This window comes from Rhinolophus ferrumequinum, chromosome 11 (assembly GCF_004115265.2).
Source record: "Rhinolophus ferrumequinum isolate MPI-CBG mRhiFer1 chromosome 11, mRhiFer1_v1.p, whole genome shotgun sequence".
NCBI lineage: Eukaryota > Metazoa > Chordata > Mammalia > Chiroptera > Rhinolophidae > Rhinolophus > Rhinolophus ferrumequinum.
The window spans coordinates 71,671,831-71,689,940 of record NC_046294.1 but is presented as its reverse complement, the minus strand read 5'-3'; the positions used below and the strand labels follow the sequence as shown (position 1 = coordinate 71,689,940).

The window sequence follows — 18,110 nt, the reverse complement described above, 5'->3', positions numbered from 1 at the left end:
GGTCTCAGAAATCTCTATTTATTTAGCTCATTTCAAACCTTAGCCCTTGGCTATTTTAACACACTTCCGTACTCTACCTGTTTAACTAAGATATATTGATTCTGTTCCATTCCTCCACACCATTCACTATTTTAATACCCTCTACAATCCATAAGTATCTACCTTTTTGGCATCATTTAACACTTTTCACTGATGGCTAGAGTGCTGGTCTGGTTCTGCACTGGTCACTTAAGATTTTAGCAGTCTTTAAAAGGTTTACTTCCTCATTTTCCACAAAAGATTTACATATGTAACTTTTTTACCTAATCAAGACAGAGATTTATGAAAAAGTGAATCTGGAGAAATTCAACTTGAGATCAACAACAAAGGGTCCTAACACATTTTAGTTACCACCTCTGGGTGAATCTATTTTAAACTAAACCCAGTTTTCCTGCAAATTCTAACTACTTACATCTCCATGGTTAGTTTACAGGTAAAGAAAATACTCTCTTTACATTAATACTATCCTATGACATCTACAGTGGTCTATTGAAGACCGAGTACAGGCTACTTTTCTGAACTATCTATGAAAACAGCACTTGCCAGGGAAAGCAACAACCTACACTAAAATAAAACCAAGTTATTCCAGGACTTAATCTACATTAAGTATGCCAATAATTATTTAATCAATTTGGATATGAATAAATATTTTCCTTATCCTACCACCATCTACATTGATGGAAACTGGGTGGAAGGAAGGAATGTAGGAAAGACAGACATACGCTAACTTCACAAGGCTGTTTTACTTTAAAGCCTTACTTTTTAAAGCTGTGCCTACTAGACAAAGTACTTGAAAATGACAGATATGATTATCTCAATCATCATCTATAAGAACAGGAATTAAGTCTGCAGTCTCTCTGCCTCTTCACATTACTTCAGAATCCAAACCCTCTGAACAAAACTACTGCCCAATGCCAACCTATACAAACTATACAGTTCCCCCTGTAAGAAAATGTAAACTAGCAACACTGACACTAACCCAGACAAATGTAATTGAATTAATCATTTGCCTGGTAAAAGCATTTACTTAAGTATTTATTAAATAATGATCCTGCAATATTTAAGTTAAATCTTAGGAAATTGGTCACTGTTTGGGGCTTTACATAGTCAATCTAATAGTCACAAATTGGACTCACAAAAATTTAACCTACGTACAACTTTTAAAAATCCTATTGCACACCCCTACGCCCCAACCTGGTCCAAGCAGGAGATGGGAAATTTTATGTTCCAGAGCAATGAAGCCAGAGGCTCTGGATTCAGAGAGCTGGCACAGCCAAGAGCAGGGCTGAAGCTCCACACTGTCCAGCACTAAACCACCTATCACTACCAATGCTCTCCATAAAAAGGACTGTAAATTTGTACCTGGAGAAACTGTCTATTACAAAAGAAGTTATGTAACTAAGATACTGACATTTAGGGCCCTCCACAACTTCAGGGCCTGGTTGGTCCCTGTTACATCATTCTCCAGCAAAGCCCATCTAAAATACTCAAAGTACAGAAGAAAACTTAAAAAGATACATCTATTATAATATTATCAGAGAGACACTTTATTACTACATTCATGAAATAAGAACAGCATCTTATTAAAAATAACAAAGGAACAATGAACTCAGAAAAGAGTCCCTGGAAATTAAGATTGATAAATAGCTTTCTGGGGAAAAAAACATCAACTGAAAAATTAAAAGCTAAAGTTGAAGGAATCTCCCAGAAAGCATAACAAAAGACTAAGTGAAGGAAAACAGGGGGTAAAGATAAGAAAATTAAAGAGGTAATCTGACTAGCCATTCCAGGAAAAAAGAACAGATATAACCGATTGGAAGAAATTATCCTGGAACTAATAAAAGAAATCTTTCCCAACACAGGACAATTAAGGGCAACTTTACTGCAAAACTTTAAAGGGCACCATTCACACTGAAGATTCAGTTTCCAAATCATGCAATCTTTACAATGAATTAAAAAAGGCACATCATGAAATTTAAGACCATCCACCAAAGGTAAAGCAAAAAAAAAAAAAAAAAAAACACAAAAAAAACCCCACTAGAGGCAGCCAGATGGCTCAGTTGGTTAGAGTGCGAACTCTCAACAAGGTTGCCGGTTCAATTCCCACATGGGATGGTGGGCTGTGCCCCCTGCAACTACATTGAAAATGGCAACTGGACCTGGAGCTGAGCCGTGCCCTCCACAACTAGATTGAAGGACACGACTTGACTTGGATCTGATGGGTCCCGGAAAAACCACACTCTACCCAACAGAAATTGAAACAAACAAACAAACAAACAAACACACACTAAAATCCCCAAGGGAAGCAAACTGGGTTTAACTGCTCAATAAGAAAACTAGGGCCAGCCCGGTGGCTCAGGTGGTTGGAGCGCCGCGCTCCTAACGCTGAGGTCATGGTTCGATTCCCACATGGGCCAATGAGCTGCACCCTCTACAGCTAAGATTGTGAACAACAGCTCTCCCTGGAGCTGGGCTGCTGTGAGCAGCCACTAGTGGTCAGTGGCCAGAGTGAGTGGCCGGCAGCTTGCAAAAGCTGCCATGAGCTGCTGTTGAGCGGCCAATGACGACCCGACTGCCTCAGCCGGTGGGGGGAGTGCAAAGCTCACAATACTAGCAGGGGCCAGGGAGCTGTGTCCTACACAACTAGACTGAGAAATAATGGCTTGAACCGGAGTTGGTGAGGGGGCAAGAGAGGCGGAAGAAAGGGGGAGAGAAAAAAAAGAAAACTAGAAACTAGAATAAAATGATGCAAAACCTTCAAAACTCCAAGGGAAAATAACTAAACCTTGAATTCTATAACCAAACTTCGCATCAAATGTGAACAGATAAAGATAGTTTTAGACATAAAAGATCTCAAGTCAGTTACCTATCATGTACCGTTTTTACTCAGCAAATTCCAACAGATGAGCCAACTCTAAGAGTGAGCAAGTTAGAGAAAAGCAGTACATAGGGTATCCAAATATGAATGATGCAAGTACCTGCTGGGATGAGAGTGAAGACGTCCCAGGAGACAACTCTGAAACAACTGAGAGCAACCGTCTAGCTCAGAGCAGGGCAAGAGACTCAGAGATGTCTCCAAGGGGGCAAAAAAGGAACAGAAATACAAATGAAAAAACAAGGCAATTAACAACTCCAAGAAAATATCAAAGTTGTTTGGAAAATCGTATTACATTATACAGCTCAGCTGCAAATCCTATAGTCATAACAATTTAAAAATACTTTAAAAAGTTAACGATTATTATACTGGAAAGATTAAGAAATGAGGATTTTAGGGGTACAGAATATTTAAGAAACATAGTGTAGCATATTTTATAAATAGGGAATTTTTTAAAGTATGTGGGGGGATTTTAAAGGAGTTGGAAGTGTACCTCTGGAGAACGTAAGTCAGAGATAAAGAAAAGTGGGTCAGAATGGTTCTTTTTCTTTATAAACTTTATAGTACTATGGGACATTCTAAATTTATGTGTTACTCCCCTAAAAATTAAATTTCAAAATATGTATTTATATATTAGGCAATGAAAATAAGTATCTTCAAGCCCCTCTTGGCAGAATCTAGGTGCTTCCTCCCCTTTCTCCATTCCTGAATTTCTCTCTAATAAACATATTACTTTTATAATAAAAAACATACCCCTTATTAAAAAGACATAAAATCTGATACGTGTGGAAGGAAGAAGAGGGAGGGAGGACAGTTCCATAAATATAAAACAAAGGAATCCCACATTTACACTTGGACAGAAAGAAATCCACATTTTATCCCCATTTCCTAGATGGTAGGGATGAGACCCTTCTCAAAAGCCTTTGCTCTATATTAGTCACTTCAGAATATGTGAGAAGTTAAATTTCAAACAACTTTCTAGTTCACAACGTTGTGATAGCACATAGCAGTACTCTGAAGAAAATCATCTTGACTCTAAATCCCAAATCAAAGTCTATAGTAAGTTTCCATGCGTGAATCAAAAAGTACATCTCTCTAAACATAGTTATTGGCCAAAGAAAGACCTTACTTTAAACACAAACAAAAAATTTCACTTTAAGCAAGCAATTACCAGAGGAAGGACGGAACTTGTAACAAAAAGTACCCTCACTACCTCCAAATCAGTAAGTATCCAGCTGAAGATTTGGTAAGTCTAGTGATTAACACGATCCAATGAAGAGGTTAAGAGAACCACACTAAAGCGTAGGTAAGTAATAGCACCAGCCACAAATAAAGTATTGTAAATATCTGGTGGAAGAAAACAGCAGTATGTTAATAGCTAGCCCCATTTGCAACATTATTCAGAGAAACACCTTATCATTTGATGTATTAGAGATTATGATTTTTCTCATGGTGAGAGCCAAACGAGGATTAAACTACTGACCACGTTTTCTTGTCTGAAATATTAAAGGGAAGAAGCGAAAAAAGGACCATTGTGACTTATACCAAACTTCTTTGTTTGCTTTTAGAAGGGGTCAAGTCCTACGCAAATGGAAATGCTTCTACGGTGGCAGTACTTGTTCCCAGGAAAACTTGGTGCTACAGTACTTGAGCAACCAGAACCACGAAGCAATTCTTCTTCATAAAAACAGCAATGCCCCTTTCATGGCTTGAAGTTCTGATTAATCCTAGAATCAGAAGCCCTTTTTGTAAGAACTGCATCACTTAGTAACCATAGTTATAGAACCACACGGCTCTTTAAGACCTCCCTTTATACAATGCTACTCAACTATTATTAAACTTTCAAGCCATAATTAATGGCTAAATTATGCTATTACTGAAGGTGGCAAATTAGGTTTAAATAATCTTAAGTCTTAACAACTGATTTTTAAAATGACTTCACTTTGATTTGCCCTAAGCCTAAATTTCACTATACATTTTGACAGCTAACTGGGTTAGGTTTAGAATTTTCTTCTTCCCAAAAGTCTTAAGATAAAAAAGGCAATTCAGAGTTATGCTAGCATTGTTTTGGGATGCTAATTTGCAATATTTTTTCTAACTATAAAGTAAAATATATTTCTCCATATTACTGGTGAGGACTAATCTCAGGGTATCAAAAACATTTTTTTTTAAAAGTTTCAATTATTCAAATACTGCTCAGGGTTTTTTTTCCCTTAATAGTTAACATGAGGCTTTTGGGAAGGAATATTTTTTTTAATGTTATTTTTTAAAAAAAGAAAATTAGCCTTCCATGTTGTAGCCCACTGAGTTTGCTGCACTTACACATCTAGTTTGTTAACTAAACATCTTTCTTAGTTCACATTAAAAATACTCATTATTTTCCCCAGGAAATACATTAATCTCTATGTTCTATTTATTCTGTCACATCCACTATCTTCCAACTGTTTTTCTTCTGCCACTGTATTCAACAGTTTCTTCAGAGTTTTTCTGCCTAAATCATTGTGTCACTGGGGGCCATTCTTCCCTGGGATGCCCACCCACTGAGCAGAAGCAAGCATTTTTTCTGAGAGCTGAGGTAATACTTTCATCTTCTCTCTCCACTCAGCCTCAACAGCAAGACAAACAGGCAGAGTCTGGCCCTCCCCTCAGATAGGAAAATACTTTTGATTGCAATTTGAATTGTTTTTTTTTGCAGCGTAATCAACCTGTAACGGCATTATTACGAGCTTTCCATTTTTAAAGGGAAATCATTTGAGTTACACTTGATATAGCAAGAAACCCCCTGCCAAAAACAAAACAAACAAACAAAAACCAGAATAGCCTTATTCTTTATGTAACTGTTCCTTTTTAAAAGATCTAATGTTTATTATGGTAACAATACACATTGTAGGTGTTTATAGTCTTCTGGGCAAGTGTTTAGGAGAAGCATAGATCAAATTACAACAAGAAACAGTTTAATTATCTTTGATACATTTCTAAGGTAACTTTAATTAGGGCATCGGAGCATTAACTTATAAAATAACATGTAGCAAAAAAGAAACAATTTATAGTGATCAATAACATCTACGAGGCAAGTTCATTCAATGTTAGAAAACTGGGTAAGTTATACACTGCAATGTTAAAAATCTCTAAAAAAAATACCCTTGTAAACTGTGGATCGAGATATATATGAATATAACTTTTAATCAGATCACAAGACACAAAAAGTCTTGACTTTTCAAGGTTTAAAAACACTGTGGTCAGTTATTCAGAAAGTGATAAACCATAGAAAAGAAACAAAATGATTTTTTAAAAATTAGAACATCATTAAAACAATGCAAATCTACAAACTTTTAAAATCATTGGATTAGATTTGTTATATCAAAATATAAAGTCCTATGTGGTACATTATATACAAAGAAGATCTTTGTACACGGTAATACTTACGAGGTATCAGACTCTATAAAATAAATCTGAGAAAAACACTCCTTGTAACCACACATATTATAGAATACTAATTCAGGAAGTTATTCAGCTGCTTATAAAGAAATAGGAAGTTGTTGACCAACTACTTGAAGAACTATTTCCTGTAGGAAAACTATAAGACAGCTGAAGAAAGCAATAATTTTCAGAGTAATGAAGAGAAAGGATTCTTTTTAAGTAGAAGCTCAATAAACAATGTTGAATAACTTAGTTTTAAACAGTAAATTCAGTGAACAAATAATATACATAATATACAGACTAAGCTTTTTTTTATAAACTTCAGAATCACACCAGAGCTTGAATATGTGCTGATAAATGTAGTTAGTACCATAATTCCACCTTATCACTTGCCAAGCTACGGTACAAGTCTTCTCCAGAGGATCTCAATGACCTAGGAAGGGCTTTAAAAATGCCAATGATTGCCTGTCTATAATCCTTCAGTAATTATGCTGCCTTGAAACTAGAGGATGGGCCAATTGACTTCAAAAGGTCATTCATCTATGGTCACAGGCAACAATTTGTTGTTTCCAAAGTCAACATTTCTAAGTTTTCAATCAAATTACATCACATTGCATGTTTGGACCATTTATGGTCAGATTTCTTCATGCCAAGTATAATTCTCAATAAGTTATATACTTTGTAACTTAAAAGTTAGTTCCAACAAGTATCTAAAAAGAGGTTTAGTAAGACATAATTTTTCACTGTTGAAATGAGTGTAAAATATACAACTAGTTTAAATCCTCATTCTACATCTAGCTAACAACAATCTTCTTTAGACACAAGAGGAAAATTTTTAAGTATTGACTGCAAAGAGAGACTGATTTTAAAACATCAAAATTAGGATAAAAATGAACTTTGACAATAGCAACTTGGATCCAAAAGCTTCATTTATCATCACCTTTGACTCATAGTCAGGATAGATATTAATCATTTATTTGTGAAGTACACAGAAATAAATTGTTTATGACCACATACAGCCCATAATGCCATGAAAGTAGCTTAACAATTGGATCTGAACTAATCTTTTGATAACTTTTCTCCAAATTACATATTGTTCAATTACAGATACTCTTTAGAAAAACATGGCTAGTACCCATCTTCCACACCCAATGCTTAGGGGCCCTCTCTACAGTTCCTGACAGGTACCAACTAATTCATGATTTTGCCTGCTTTTACTGGCAGAGATCCACCTCTCAGGGAAAACTCTTCTATTTCTGAAAGGTTTGAAATGAGAAAATTGAATTCCATGGAGTCAAAAGCCTCATGTTGCTTATCATATAATAAGCCTAATTTTACTTCCACGTGAAGAGTCCCTCAGAAAATTTTTTTTCCATTTTTTTATTAATTAAGGTATAATTGACATACATTATATTAGTTTCAGGTATACAACATGATTCGGCATTACTATACACTGGAAAATGATCACCGCAATAAAGTCTAGTTAACATCTATCACCATACATAGATTTTTTTTTTCTTGTGATGAGAACTTTCAAGATTTATTCTCTTAGCAACTTTAAAATAAGCAATTCAAAAATCTTGAACAATCATGTTTATTTCTTTTTTCCCAGTTTTTTCTTTTTCAGGTAAACTCTCTACAACTGCCATCATTACTCGTACGGCATAATTTTCATATCATTTTAGCCTGGTTTACCTTCCCGACAGGCTCACTCGAGTGGGGTGTTCAAAGTGGTGTGATGTGTATGTGTATGCACTCTTCATTAATCCATCTTTATTAATATCTTTAAGAAAAACACTTCTCAACAGAAGAACCATTGAAAACTCTAAAAAATTATAGAATATTTATTTCAGTTCAAAACAAAAAGATTGTTCAAAATGAAAATGTAGGCAGATGTCACCTATAAGCAATTATTACAACATACAAAAAAGACTAAGAGGAGCATAAACGTTGCTTTTTAACATTATACTTTTAGCTACAGAATCAACCAAAGAAAGGAGGCAAGCAGGTCATTAAGCTGTTTAAAAATCTCCCCAGGTCAGCATGTGACCCGGCAGGGAGAGGTTCAAAAAAGCACAGCCTTTCTTTTTCCTCCTAACAACCTGGTTTGTTTCCACTCCTTTTCCCTTAAAGACACATCCTCACAGCTAGCAGCTCTTTCAATCATTTACTTTGGATGTCTGCTTGAGAACAAATGATCTTGCTCATGCAGATGAGTTTGCCAGACTTATGTGTACTTTCCAGTCTCAGGCCCTTTATTGTTCTGGTTGAAACCTGACCCTTTGAAATGGATACCAGGACACCAGAAAACGAATTAAAAGAAGAAAAAAATTGCAGGAAAGGGGGCAAAAACTGTAGAAACTTTTCAAGATCAAACATTTTCCTCTGCTCTTCTCTTAAATCTTACGTTACAAAGTAACAACCTACGCTGAAAGAGTCAAAATAAAATAATTACTAAGACAATAAAACAGTATCATTAATTGTATTATCTGATCTAGCAAATAAATGTTACATTTGCCTTAAGAGTAGATTGTCAAGACAGATCTCAATGAAAACAGATTATTTTTCACTTTATTATCTCAACCTGATTAAATAGTAAGCTACCTTTTTAAAACATCAATTTCAGTCTATAATAATTACTTTTAGAAAACAGTCTGTATACACTTAATCCAAACAAGCCAGATAAAAAGATTAAGGTCTTATCTATAACTTCAAAGTGAAAGAATATAAAATTCTTTTGATTTTTTCAGTTTTAATGAAATGTTACCATTCTGTTAAAGACAAAAAGTCTGATAAAAATAAATGACCCAATGGCCTTGTTATTGTTTTCCCAGAGAAGGATTCTGTTTTGAAGACTTGCTAGCTTGAAAGAAGTTTGCCACTGAGAGATTGTATATTAAGCCTGAAAATTCATGTTTGTCTACATTTTGGAAAGAAAACCTGATCAATCACCTCCAACCGCAGCTAAAGGGTTTGTCATTTCACAATCTACTGTAAAATTAGACTCCCAAAGAAGTCTTAACTTATTTTGTAGTTCTTCTCTGCCAATAAAATGTTTATTTAAAAAGATATTAGTGCCACACGTATTTCCAAAGACTATGCCAGCCCTATAATTCTCACAATTTGAAATTTTTCATGTTATTCTTTCAGTTCTGAGCTAGGCTAATTAATAGATTTGGCACAAACTCAAAATGAGAATATCCAAATTGCCACAAAAGATTAAAGGACTCTGAAACAAGAACCAATCAAGCTTTCAAAATATTACCCAACTAAAGAAGGTAATGAGATCACACCAAACAAACAAAAAAAAATGTGGAGGAAATAACTGAACTTGACATATTAAGTTAAATATAACAATATTAAGAAATATTAAGTTAAATATAAAAATAAATGACATGTTATATCTTGATACCATTTTGTTTTCCAAAGTACATTTTTCTTAGAAAAATATCTCCCATCATTACTTGCACTTACTTTAAAAAGTATCTCTGACCAGAAGATGTCTTCGCCATCTCCCAGCCTGCTGGCAGAGGCACGTCATCAGGTATTTCAAAAGAAGACTGTCGAAGGTGTTGAGCAGTGGGTGTAGCTGCTGGGCCAGAGACGACTCCAGTGGGGGTCAGTGTCCCAGGAGACACAGCTCCCAGCTGCAGGGAAGCTGGAGAGGAATGAGCTCGAACGTGCTGTGGAGTCAGGGCTCCTGCTGTGCCTGCATCAGTACTGGCCTACAGGAATATTAAACCGAAATTTTCTTAAAAATTGTTTTTAAATAGAGTCCCTTTAAATTTCCTAGTTAGAATTTCATTGCAACCAAATATCTAAATACCAAAGGCAAATTTCAATATTTAATATTTGACACAGGAGAATATAGGTTTGTAGATGGATACTTTTAAATGGTTTATGTAATTTCAGTACGTACTTTTACAAACATTTGTAATTTTACTGATGAGCAGTCCATCTAAGTGAATTTCTACCTACTACACATTAGCTGTGCCTTCTACATATTTTAGAGGCAAATAGTACAGAATGAAACATCCCTAAAATAATAAATGTTGAATTTTAAAACCTAATTCCTAAAAGGCCAAGGCAGTATGGGTGCTTTTCCAAGTTCTAAAATGTTCCAGGTATAAACACAACCCAAGGAATATAATAGCTACGCATTCTTTTTCTTTTTTTTAAACTAGGTTTTAAGTAGTTAATATTTTTTAAGCCAAGCCCTAGACACATGACAACTGTCATTTTTTCTCATCATGAACAAATGCCATCAATAAAGCAATCATCACAAGTTATACAACTTTTATTGGATGCAAGATTCAGAACTATCCAAATGTTCTTAAAAGCCACCTAATGAATGAAATGAAAACCCAACCATGTATTTGTATCTAGATGATAAAGATGTCAACAGTTCCATTACAATATAACTTAAGAACTTACACATTTACAAGTTGAGCACTATATAATAGCAGGAAAAATTCTGCACTTATACCCCAAAGATCTGGGGGGTACAAGCTGGCTAGCTAGTGTAACACGGCAGTTTTCTCATTTGTAAAATAGCTTTTTTCATGATGGAAAAAAGTGCATATATATGAATGGATTTATAGCCAAAAATGAATGGATTTATAGCCAACATTTTGTGGAAAATAGTATTTACAACCCATCTTCTAATAGTCATAACTCATAGTTATTTAAATTCCTTCATTAGAATTAGGGTTATCAAAAAGTTAGAATTCCCTAGATTCATATAGGCAAGGGAGACTGGAAGCAATCAGCAGAAGTGTTTATGCCTTAAAGTCATGTACATTTCTGAGTTTCCAATCAGAATATATTTGAATTAGGAAATCATTAGCAGAAATAAAAGTCAAACTTACAAAAAAAAAAAGGTCAAACTTACAGATGCACAACACTCAGTTAAGAAACTGATTAAAAAACAAACAAAACTTCAGTAGACAATGAATAGTATGAATTCATAAACTGCTGGATATAAATTCTTGTGTGATTATTTATTAGAAGAATAAGTACACTTTTCAGTTGCAATTCATTTTGGCTTATTGATGCCACAAAATGGGGAATTCAATCTCCTATGTGTATTATACTTTCAAAACATATTAAGTAACTAGCAGCATAGCTGTGTAGTCTGTAGGGTGCAATGCCAACACATGAGTCCAGAAACCCACTTCCATGAAGAGAAAAGCATACCTAAGTCTACTTCTTACAAATTTAAGGGTTTAGGCAAGCAGCTATCTCGTTTTCCCTTCCTCCTTATAACCCAGGTTTTAGTCTGCAGGTTAAGTTCTTCTGAATTCTAAAACCCTTTGGCCTGAGGCAGGAGAACATACAACAGGTCTGCAAATAGACAGGGGAATGGCAGTGGGGGCGATAAGTCTTTTTTCCACTCCAGTTACAGCCCGAGTGGACTAACTACATCGCAGTATTTGGAAAACCAATTAACTTTTGGGCAAAGTTCCTATGCTGAAGTTTAGCCTGAAGCAAGTTCTTTTTTAAAAAGGAAAGAAAGAAAAACCTACACTAAACAAATCTACTGGGACCTGTTGGAATGTTAACAAGTTCATAATAGTTTCACTTCAATGTTGCATCAAGTTGACAAAATAATCGAACGTTGTGTAGGCGACCAGCCATGTTCATATCCTCAATAAGAATTAAAAAGCAATGGCGAGTCTCGAATTAGTCATCGCTTCCCAAACATTAACTTGTAATCACAGTTGAACGAGGCAGGACTCGGCGATGAGTCAACCTGCAGTGTATTTTCAAAGGCTTGTGTTAAAACCAAGGCACGGTAAAGCGCAGCTCAGGTCCTGCGCAACGTGCAGATGTGGCTAATTTAAAAGCATTTCAGCAGACTGTAAATAATAGCCTACAATTGGGAAATCAACACGTGAACCTACTAAGTTTGATAAGAGTGAGCTTGCCCGAGTTCCAAGGCACAAGGGAAACACAGGGGTGAAAGCACTAACTCCATAAACAACTTCCAGGAAAGTCTGGATCCTGTATTCATAAAGCGCCGGGGCCGCGAGGAAAATAAATGCTTTCGGGAGGGGGAGGGGGAGAAAGAGTAAGAAACTACAGGGACTGGATCAACCCCCACCCCTAATCAACACTGGAAAACAAGAGAACAATTATTTGACTCTCCAGGAGCCTGAAGTGGACCGAGAGGCCCCGAAGGAAAGGGGGCTCGGGGCTCAACTTCACAAACTCGGCCGCCGCTGGCAACTCACCCACACACAAATGCCAGAGGCCCCCCTCCCCCTCCCCACGGCGGCGGCGGCGGCGGCGGGAGCGAAGGTGCTGAGCGCGCGGAGGCGCGCGCATTGTGCAAGCCCACCGCGGCCCGGGCCGGCTCTCCCCACCCCCTTCCTTCCTCCCCACCTCCCCCGCCACTCCCGCCAACCTCCCGGGAACCCCAGGAAGAAAGAAAGAAAGTAGGGGGAAAGCACGCCCCCCGGGGCTGCAACCGCAGAGAGAAACTCCGAGGGGAAAAACAAATCTCGGCTCCAGACTCCGGGAGGAGCGGGGAGCCGGTGACCGCGGCCCAGCAGACGCCTCCGGTTCCTCCACTTCTCTGCGAGAGCCCAGCCCCGCTCGAGCTCCCGGACCCCCCACCTCCCGGCCAGGGCTGGCCACCGCCGCTCCCGACCGCCCCCGGGCCCGGGGCCCGCCCGACGGGGAAGTAGGCAGAGGAGCGGCGAGGTTACCTGTCGGGAGTGGGATTTGGGCTCCGGCGGCTTAAAGAAGGAGTCAGGCAGCTTCCGGAGCCTCATGGGCACGGTCTGGGGCACGTTGGCCGTCTTGGGGTTCATGACGGCGTTGAAAAGCGCCTCCAGGTCGGTCTCCGAGTCCCCTCGGACGTGCACGATCTGGTGCCCGGCGGGGGGGGCCTGAGACGCCGCTTGGGACCCCGGGGGTGCCGGCTGCCCGGGCCCGGACGGTGGGCCCTGCCCCTGGGGGGGCTGCGCGGACGGCTGCCCTTGGCCCTGGGGGGCCGGCTGAGGCGGCGGCTGCTGCCCGGGATCCATGGTTTCTGCCTCCCCCGACGCGCACCCCGACCAGGCGGGCGAGGGCTCCGCCCGGGCGCCCCGGCTCGACGGGCCGAGACCGGAGAAGCGGCGAGGGCGGCGGGCCGGGCTGCGCTGGGCGGCGGGAGCGGCGCTCTCCTCGCTCTCAGGGCCGGGGGGCTGCGCCGCGGCCCCGCATCCCCCGCCCCGGCGCCTCCGCCCCCGCCCTGCGCCCGGGCTCCACTGGTCTGGCGGCTGCGCCTCGGGAGGGGCTGCGAGAGACCCGGACCTGCGGCGCCTGAGAACTTTTTTCCTTCACTCCTTTGACGGATGCCAGACAGCTTGTTGCTTTTCCCCTCCCCCTTTCTCTTTTATTTCCTTTTCTTGTTCCTTCCTTCCTCCCTTTCTTTTCCCTGGCGGCGGCTGCGCCCGACTGAGACAGAAACTCGCCTCAAACGCCAAAACTAAAGTTGAGAGAACCGCCCGCCCGAGCCGCTCTCCGGCTCCGCCTCCTCCAGGCTCTTCCTTCCTCTGCGCGCCCGCCCGCACCGGTCCCGGGACCGGCCGCCAAGGGAAACTTTCCCCTGCAAGTTACTACATTCCAGCAGACTCCCGGCCTCGGACGCCCCTCCCGGCCGCACGTGACCAAGTCGCCCTCAGCCCAGGCCTCCGCCGGGGCTTTTCCCGGTCGGGCCGGGAGCACGCCCGTCGATCCGGGCTGTGAGCGCTGCCGGCCCGGCGACCAACGTTGGGTCCCGTCTGGGTCGGCTCTGGTCTCTGCGAGCGCGGCCGCCCTTGGCCGCAGGAAGTCCTCCCGCCCAGCCCGGCCCTTTCCCGGCCAGTCCTCGGGAAAGGCTGAAAGGCTCTCAGTTCGCCCCGAAATGCTTAAGGCTGAAAGACGTCGGGAGGGGACGCGTAAATCCACTTAAACCCTCCTCGCGTTAGCTCGACTGGACCAACCGGAGTGCCAATGCGGGTTTAAAGCCTCAAGGATAGGTTGGAGTGAATATAGATACCCGTAACAGGCACTTATTTTAATAAGGGTCCTTTTTTTAAAAAACATTAACTTGATGTTTTTCACTTTGTAATATGCAAAAAAACTCCTTGAAAGGGATAAACGATTACTGGAATTTGAAGCTCTGAGATTAATCAGTGACTAGTAATTTACTAAAATACAAAATTGCCTTATTTAAAAGTGAAAACCTTTTTTTTAACCACTGAAACTTGCAACATAGTCATGAAAACCTCAGCGCAAAGAATCAGTGCTCAACTTTGGCTAGAAGCATTCCTCTCTGTACCTGCCTTTCATCCTCAAGGGGGTGTGAGCCCACCCCTTTTTGTTATCTCTGTGCCTGGCACAAGGGTGGACTCCATGAATGTCGACTGAAGGAAAAAATGAATGGGAGAGGAGCTCACCCAGGCACCTGATTCTCCATGTGGTAGTGCAAGGAGTCCATTTGAAATCATTAAAAGCAATGAAAACAAAATTTAACTCATACATTCCGATTTTTTTAATAAGCGGCTTTATTGAGATAATTCACATACTATACAGTTCAGCCATTTAAGAAACTCAGTGTTTTTAGTGTATTCAGAGTTGTGTAGCATCACTCTGATTTTAAATCCACTAGCCCATTCTAAAAGAAAATCTAACTTCTTGTTTTAGTGATGTTGTCTATAACGCTAGTGGATCAGATGTATGAATAGGTTGAAGCAAGAAAAAGTCCCCAGAGCAAAAAGGTAATCTTCCTCCAGCCAGGACCTGCCCAGGAGAATTTTGAGGAGGGATGTGTATCATTTGGTTTGGTAGGGCAGGGCCAGGGGAAGAGGCTTCAGGCCCTCGAGATTCTAAAGCAAGGTCCTAATCAACTGCTCTGGACCCCAATTGCATGTGAGAAAGGAATCCCCCTCAAAGATGTCTGATTGCTTCTTAGATTTATCCCCACTCCCATACCAAAAATGTTAAGTGCATTTAACCATGAACTTGTAGGTTCTGAAGTTACAGAGATTCGAGTTCAGGTCCCAGTTCCACCATTTACTAGCTGTGAGACATTGGACAAGTTACTTATTTCCTGTTCTTTAATTTCTTTAATATTGGGGTTAGGGGTAATAACAGCTATTTCATATGTTGAGGAATTAAATGAGTCAATGGGTATAAAGTAAGTACGTAGCCCGGTTTTTGGCCTGCGATGAGTTCTGCGTAAACGTCAGCTATCATTGTTGTCCATGTTCACAGACCACTTCACATGTAGTAAGTACACAGCCTCTCCTTTGCAGCAACCCCCACTCAGGATGCTGCTGGCAGCCCCTTCCTCGCCTATCCAGTAATCAATCCACACAAAGCCTTTGGGCAGAAACCATGCATTAAAAACTTCAACTGAAAAAAAAAGGAAAAAGACTTTTTAAGAACCAAAGTGATTAAAAACTTGGGATTGTAATGGAAGCTGTCCCTTAACTAGAGCATTTAATACTATGAACACTATAATTAAAGGGCTTAGGGTACAGCATAGGTTCCTTTGTTCAGTATTGTTTCACCTGCCATTAAACTGAGAACAAAATTACTTTGATAAGTGGATTTGAAAGACTGTTTGGAGTGATTTTATGTTCTGTAAGCACCTCCATAGCATTGACCAAGATTTTGTAATTTACTATTCCTCATTTATAAAATTTCAATCACAGGTTAGTAAGGGATAATGATAACATGTATTCAATCCTTTGTCCCCTCTCTTCCTCTCCAGCCCCATTTTTGGAGCAATTATCAGTTTAAGGCACCTTGAAGTGGGGAGTCGCCTTCTTCATACAAAGACCCACCATGATCTTGGATCATTTTCAATAACCATGTAGATCACTATCAAAATGCTAGTCTTACAATGACTTGCCCTCTCACATAAAAAGGACCCTCATCTCTACTTCCCTTTGGCCACCTGCTCCTATGTCCATACCGATCATCATCCAGAATACTTCCGCTGTGAAATCAAACTACGTATGTTATACTCTTCTCTTAATAGCCATTTGGTTCTCTGGTTTCATTATTTACACCTCGTTTATTATTAACCTCCTTCTTTTCTACCAACCTATCACTCCCTCCTGTTTTCACTTCTTTCCCAATTCAGTTTAGAAATCATAACTCATTGCTTCAACCTCTCTTAATCATCTATGCCCTCAATTCCATTGCCCCATGTATTTCAATGAACTGAATTTTTAAAACTGAATTAATCAAGTCACCTGTCTTTTCCATTCCAACATCTAAGGCTTATGGGGGCCTGGGTCCCACACTCATTAAAATCTTCAAACAAAAGCTTTTGACATTTTGTCAAACTGGAGTTATACTCCCATCCCTGAGATACACCTACATAATCACAAGAAGGCATTCATTGTAGAACTTTAAAGTTGGTGCTATTACCCAATGACACTCTGTAATGCAATATGGATTAATATTTTATGTAAATTCTGTATCTAGTGAATAGCACAATAACATTGCATTGTAATCATTGTGTGGTAAAATAATTAATTTACTAAGGGTAAACATTTGAAACCTACCTTGGTTTTGTAATCCTGTTTTGGCATTCCAGTATGCTTGAGTATACTGGTGGCTTGAAAAGAGGAAGTATCCAGCTTCTCTCAGCCTCTGGAAAGCCTGGCTGACACCCAGGTTTCTGGGGACAACTGGAGGGAGTCTCTCAGGCGAGTGGGCTGGTATCTCTCCATACTTATAGTCTCTAACCATGTTTCCTTGCGTCTGCAATCAGCCCGTCACTCATCCATGATAATGGCTATTCTAAACTTCACCACTCTCATGGTTATTCACCAGCCCCCAATCCTTCAGAAAACCACATCACCTCCCATTGCTCAGAGAAAGGAGACCACCATGCACAAAAGCCCTAAAAATCTCCCCCTGAACCTACAGAAATGTATACAAGCTTTTCCCTGTACATACACATTTTTGGAAAGAGCAGCCCACATGCCTGTTTTTCACTTCCTCAGCTTTTGTTCATTTCCCCTCTGGGTCAACACATCCACAACTGAACTCTTTACCTCTACCCTCTTCCACCTCCAGCCACACCCTCCCAAGCCACATCCTCCTCTGATTCACCATCTCAGTTAATGGCATCACAATCCACTCCCTTGTTCAAAGTGTCATCTGTTTACCAATTTTAGAGAATAGGCAATTTTAAAGCACTTCAGAAATGAACATCTACATGTAAATCATTACTTTAAAAACCAAACTCATGTTCACCTGTTTAGTTATGCAGTATCAGTTGGGTTTAGATAAGCCACATTCTATGACAATACTTCTTTGTAAAAATTGAGTGCCAACCTTTCACTCATTTAAATTGGTTGCTCTAATACTGGTTGTATGGTGGACATTTTCCCCTCATAGCAGAAAAAATATTTATAAGCAATTCTACTCAGGTTCCTATCTGGGTGAGCTAGTTGCCTAAACTAATACGCAGTTCACCAGGTTATGACAACCTTCCAGAAAGGGTTGGGGGCACGAGTAAATTGCTCAATCCTATTCTTTTGGTATATCGGAGGACCTGTCAGGCCCATTGCAGAAAGATCTCCTCCATTCAAATACCATATATATTTTTCCTATTATACCATAATAGATTAATTTTGGTTTTTTAAATGCAAAGTCATAGATACTGCAGTAAAAGAAATCATTTTAAATAAAATTTCTTTTTCTTCTAAAATCTAGCTGAAGTTATCCACATGGGAGAAATTAAAGTTTGTTCTGACAGCGGGATGTGAAAAGTATTGGAGTACAA

General features: G+C 39.8%; 2 protein-coding genes across 15 annotated transcripts in view; both read right to left on the bottom strand.

Moving 5' to 3' along the window:
• YAP1 (Yes1 associated transcriptional regulator) overlaps positions 1-14,275 on the bottom strand; it is a 104,018-nt gene extending 89,743 nt beyond the window's left edge. For 3 of the 13 annotated variants that reach the window (XM_033120040.1, XM_033120045.1, XM_033120051.1), the window contains exons 1-2: positions 13,045-14,271; positions 9,809-10,059 (exon numbers count right to left, since the gene is read on the bottom strand). In XM_033120040.1, the coding sequence (XP_032975931.1) occupies positions 9,809-10,059; positions 13,045-13,365 (572 nt within the window). In that variant the 5' untranslated portion in view covers positions 13,366-14,271. Of the gene's footprint in view, positions 1-9,808; positions 10,060-13,044 lie in introns of all 13 variants that reach the window. The other 10 variants (XM_033120038.1, XM_033120050.1, XM_033120044.1 and 7 more) reach the window with 8 other exon arrangements.
• Positions 14,276-15,414: 1,139 nt separating this feature from the next.
• The window catches only part of CFAP300 (cilia and flagella associated protein 300), a 37,961-nt gene continuing 35,265 nt past the window's right edge, over positions 15,415-18,110 (bottom strand). For both annotated transcript variants that reach the window (XM_033120035.1, XM_033120037.1), the window contains one exon: positions 15,415-15,718. In XM_033120035.1, coding sequence (XP_032975926.1) covers positions 15,549-15,718 — 170 coding nt within the window. In that variant the 3' untranslated portion in view covers positions 15,415-15,548. The remainder of the gene's footprint in view (positions 15,719-18,110) is intronic.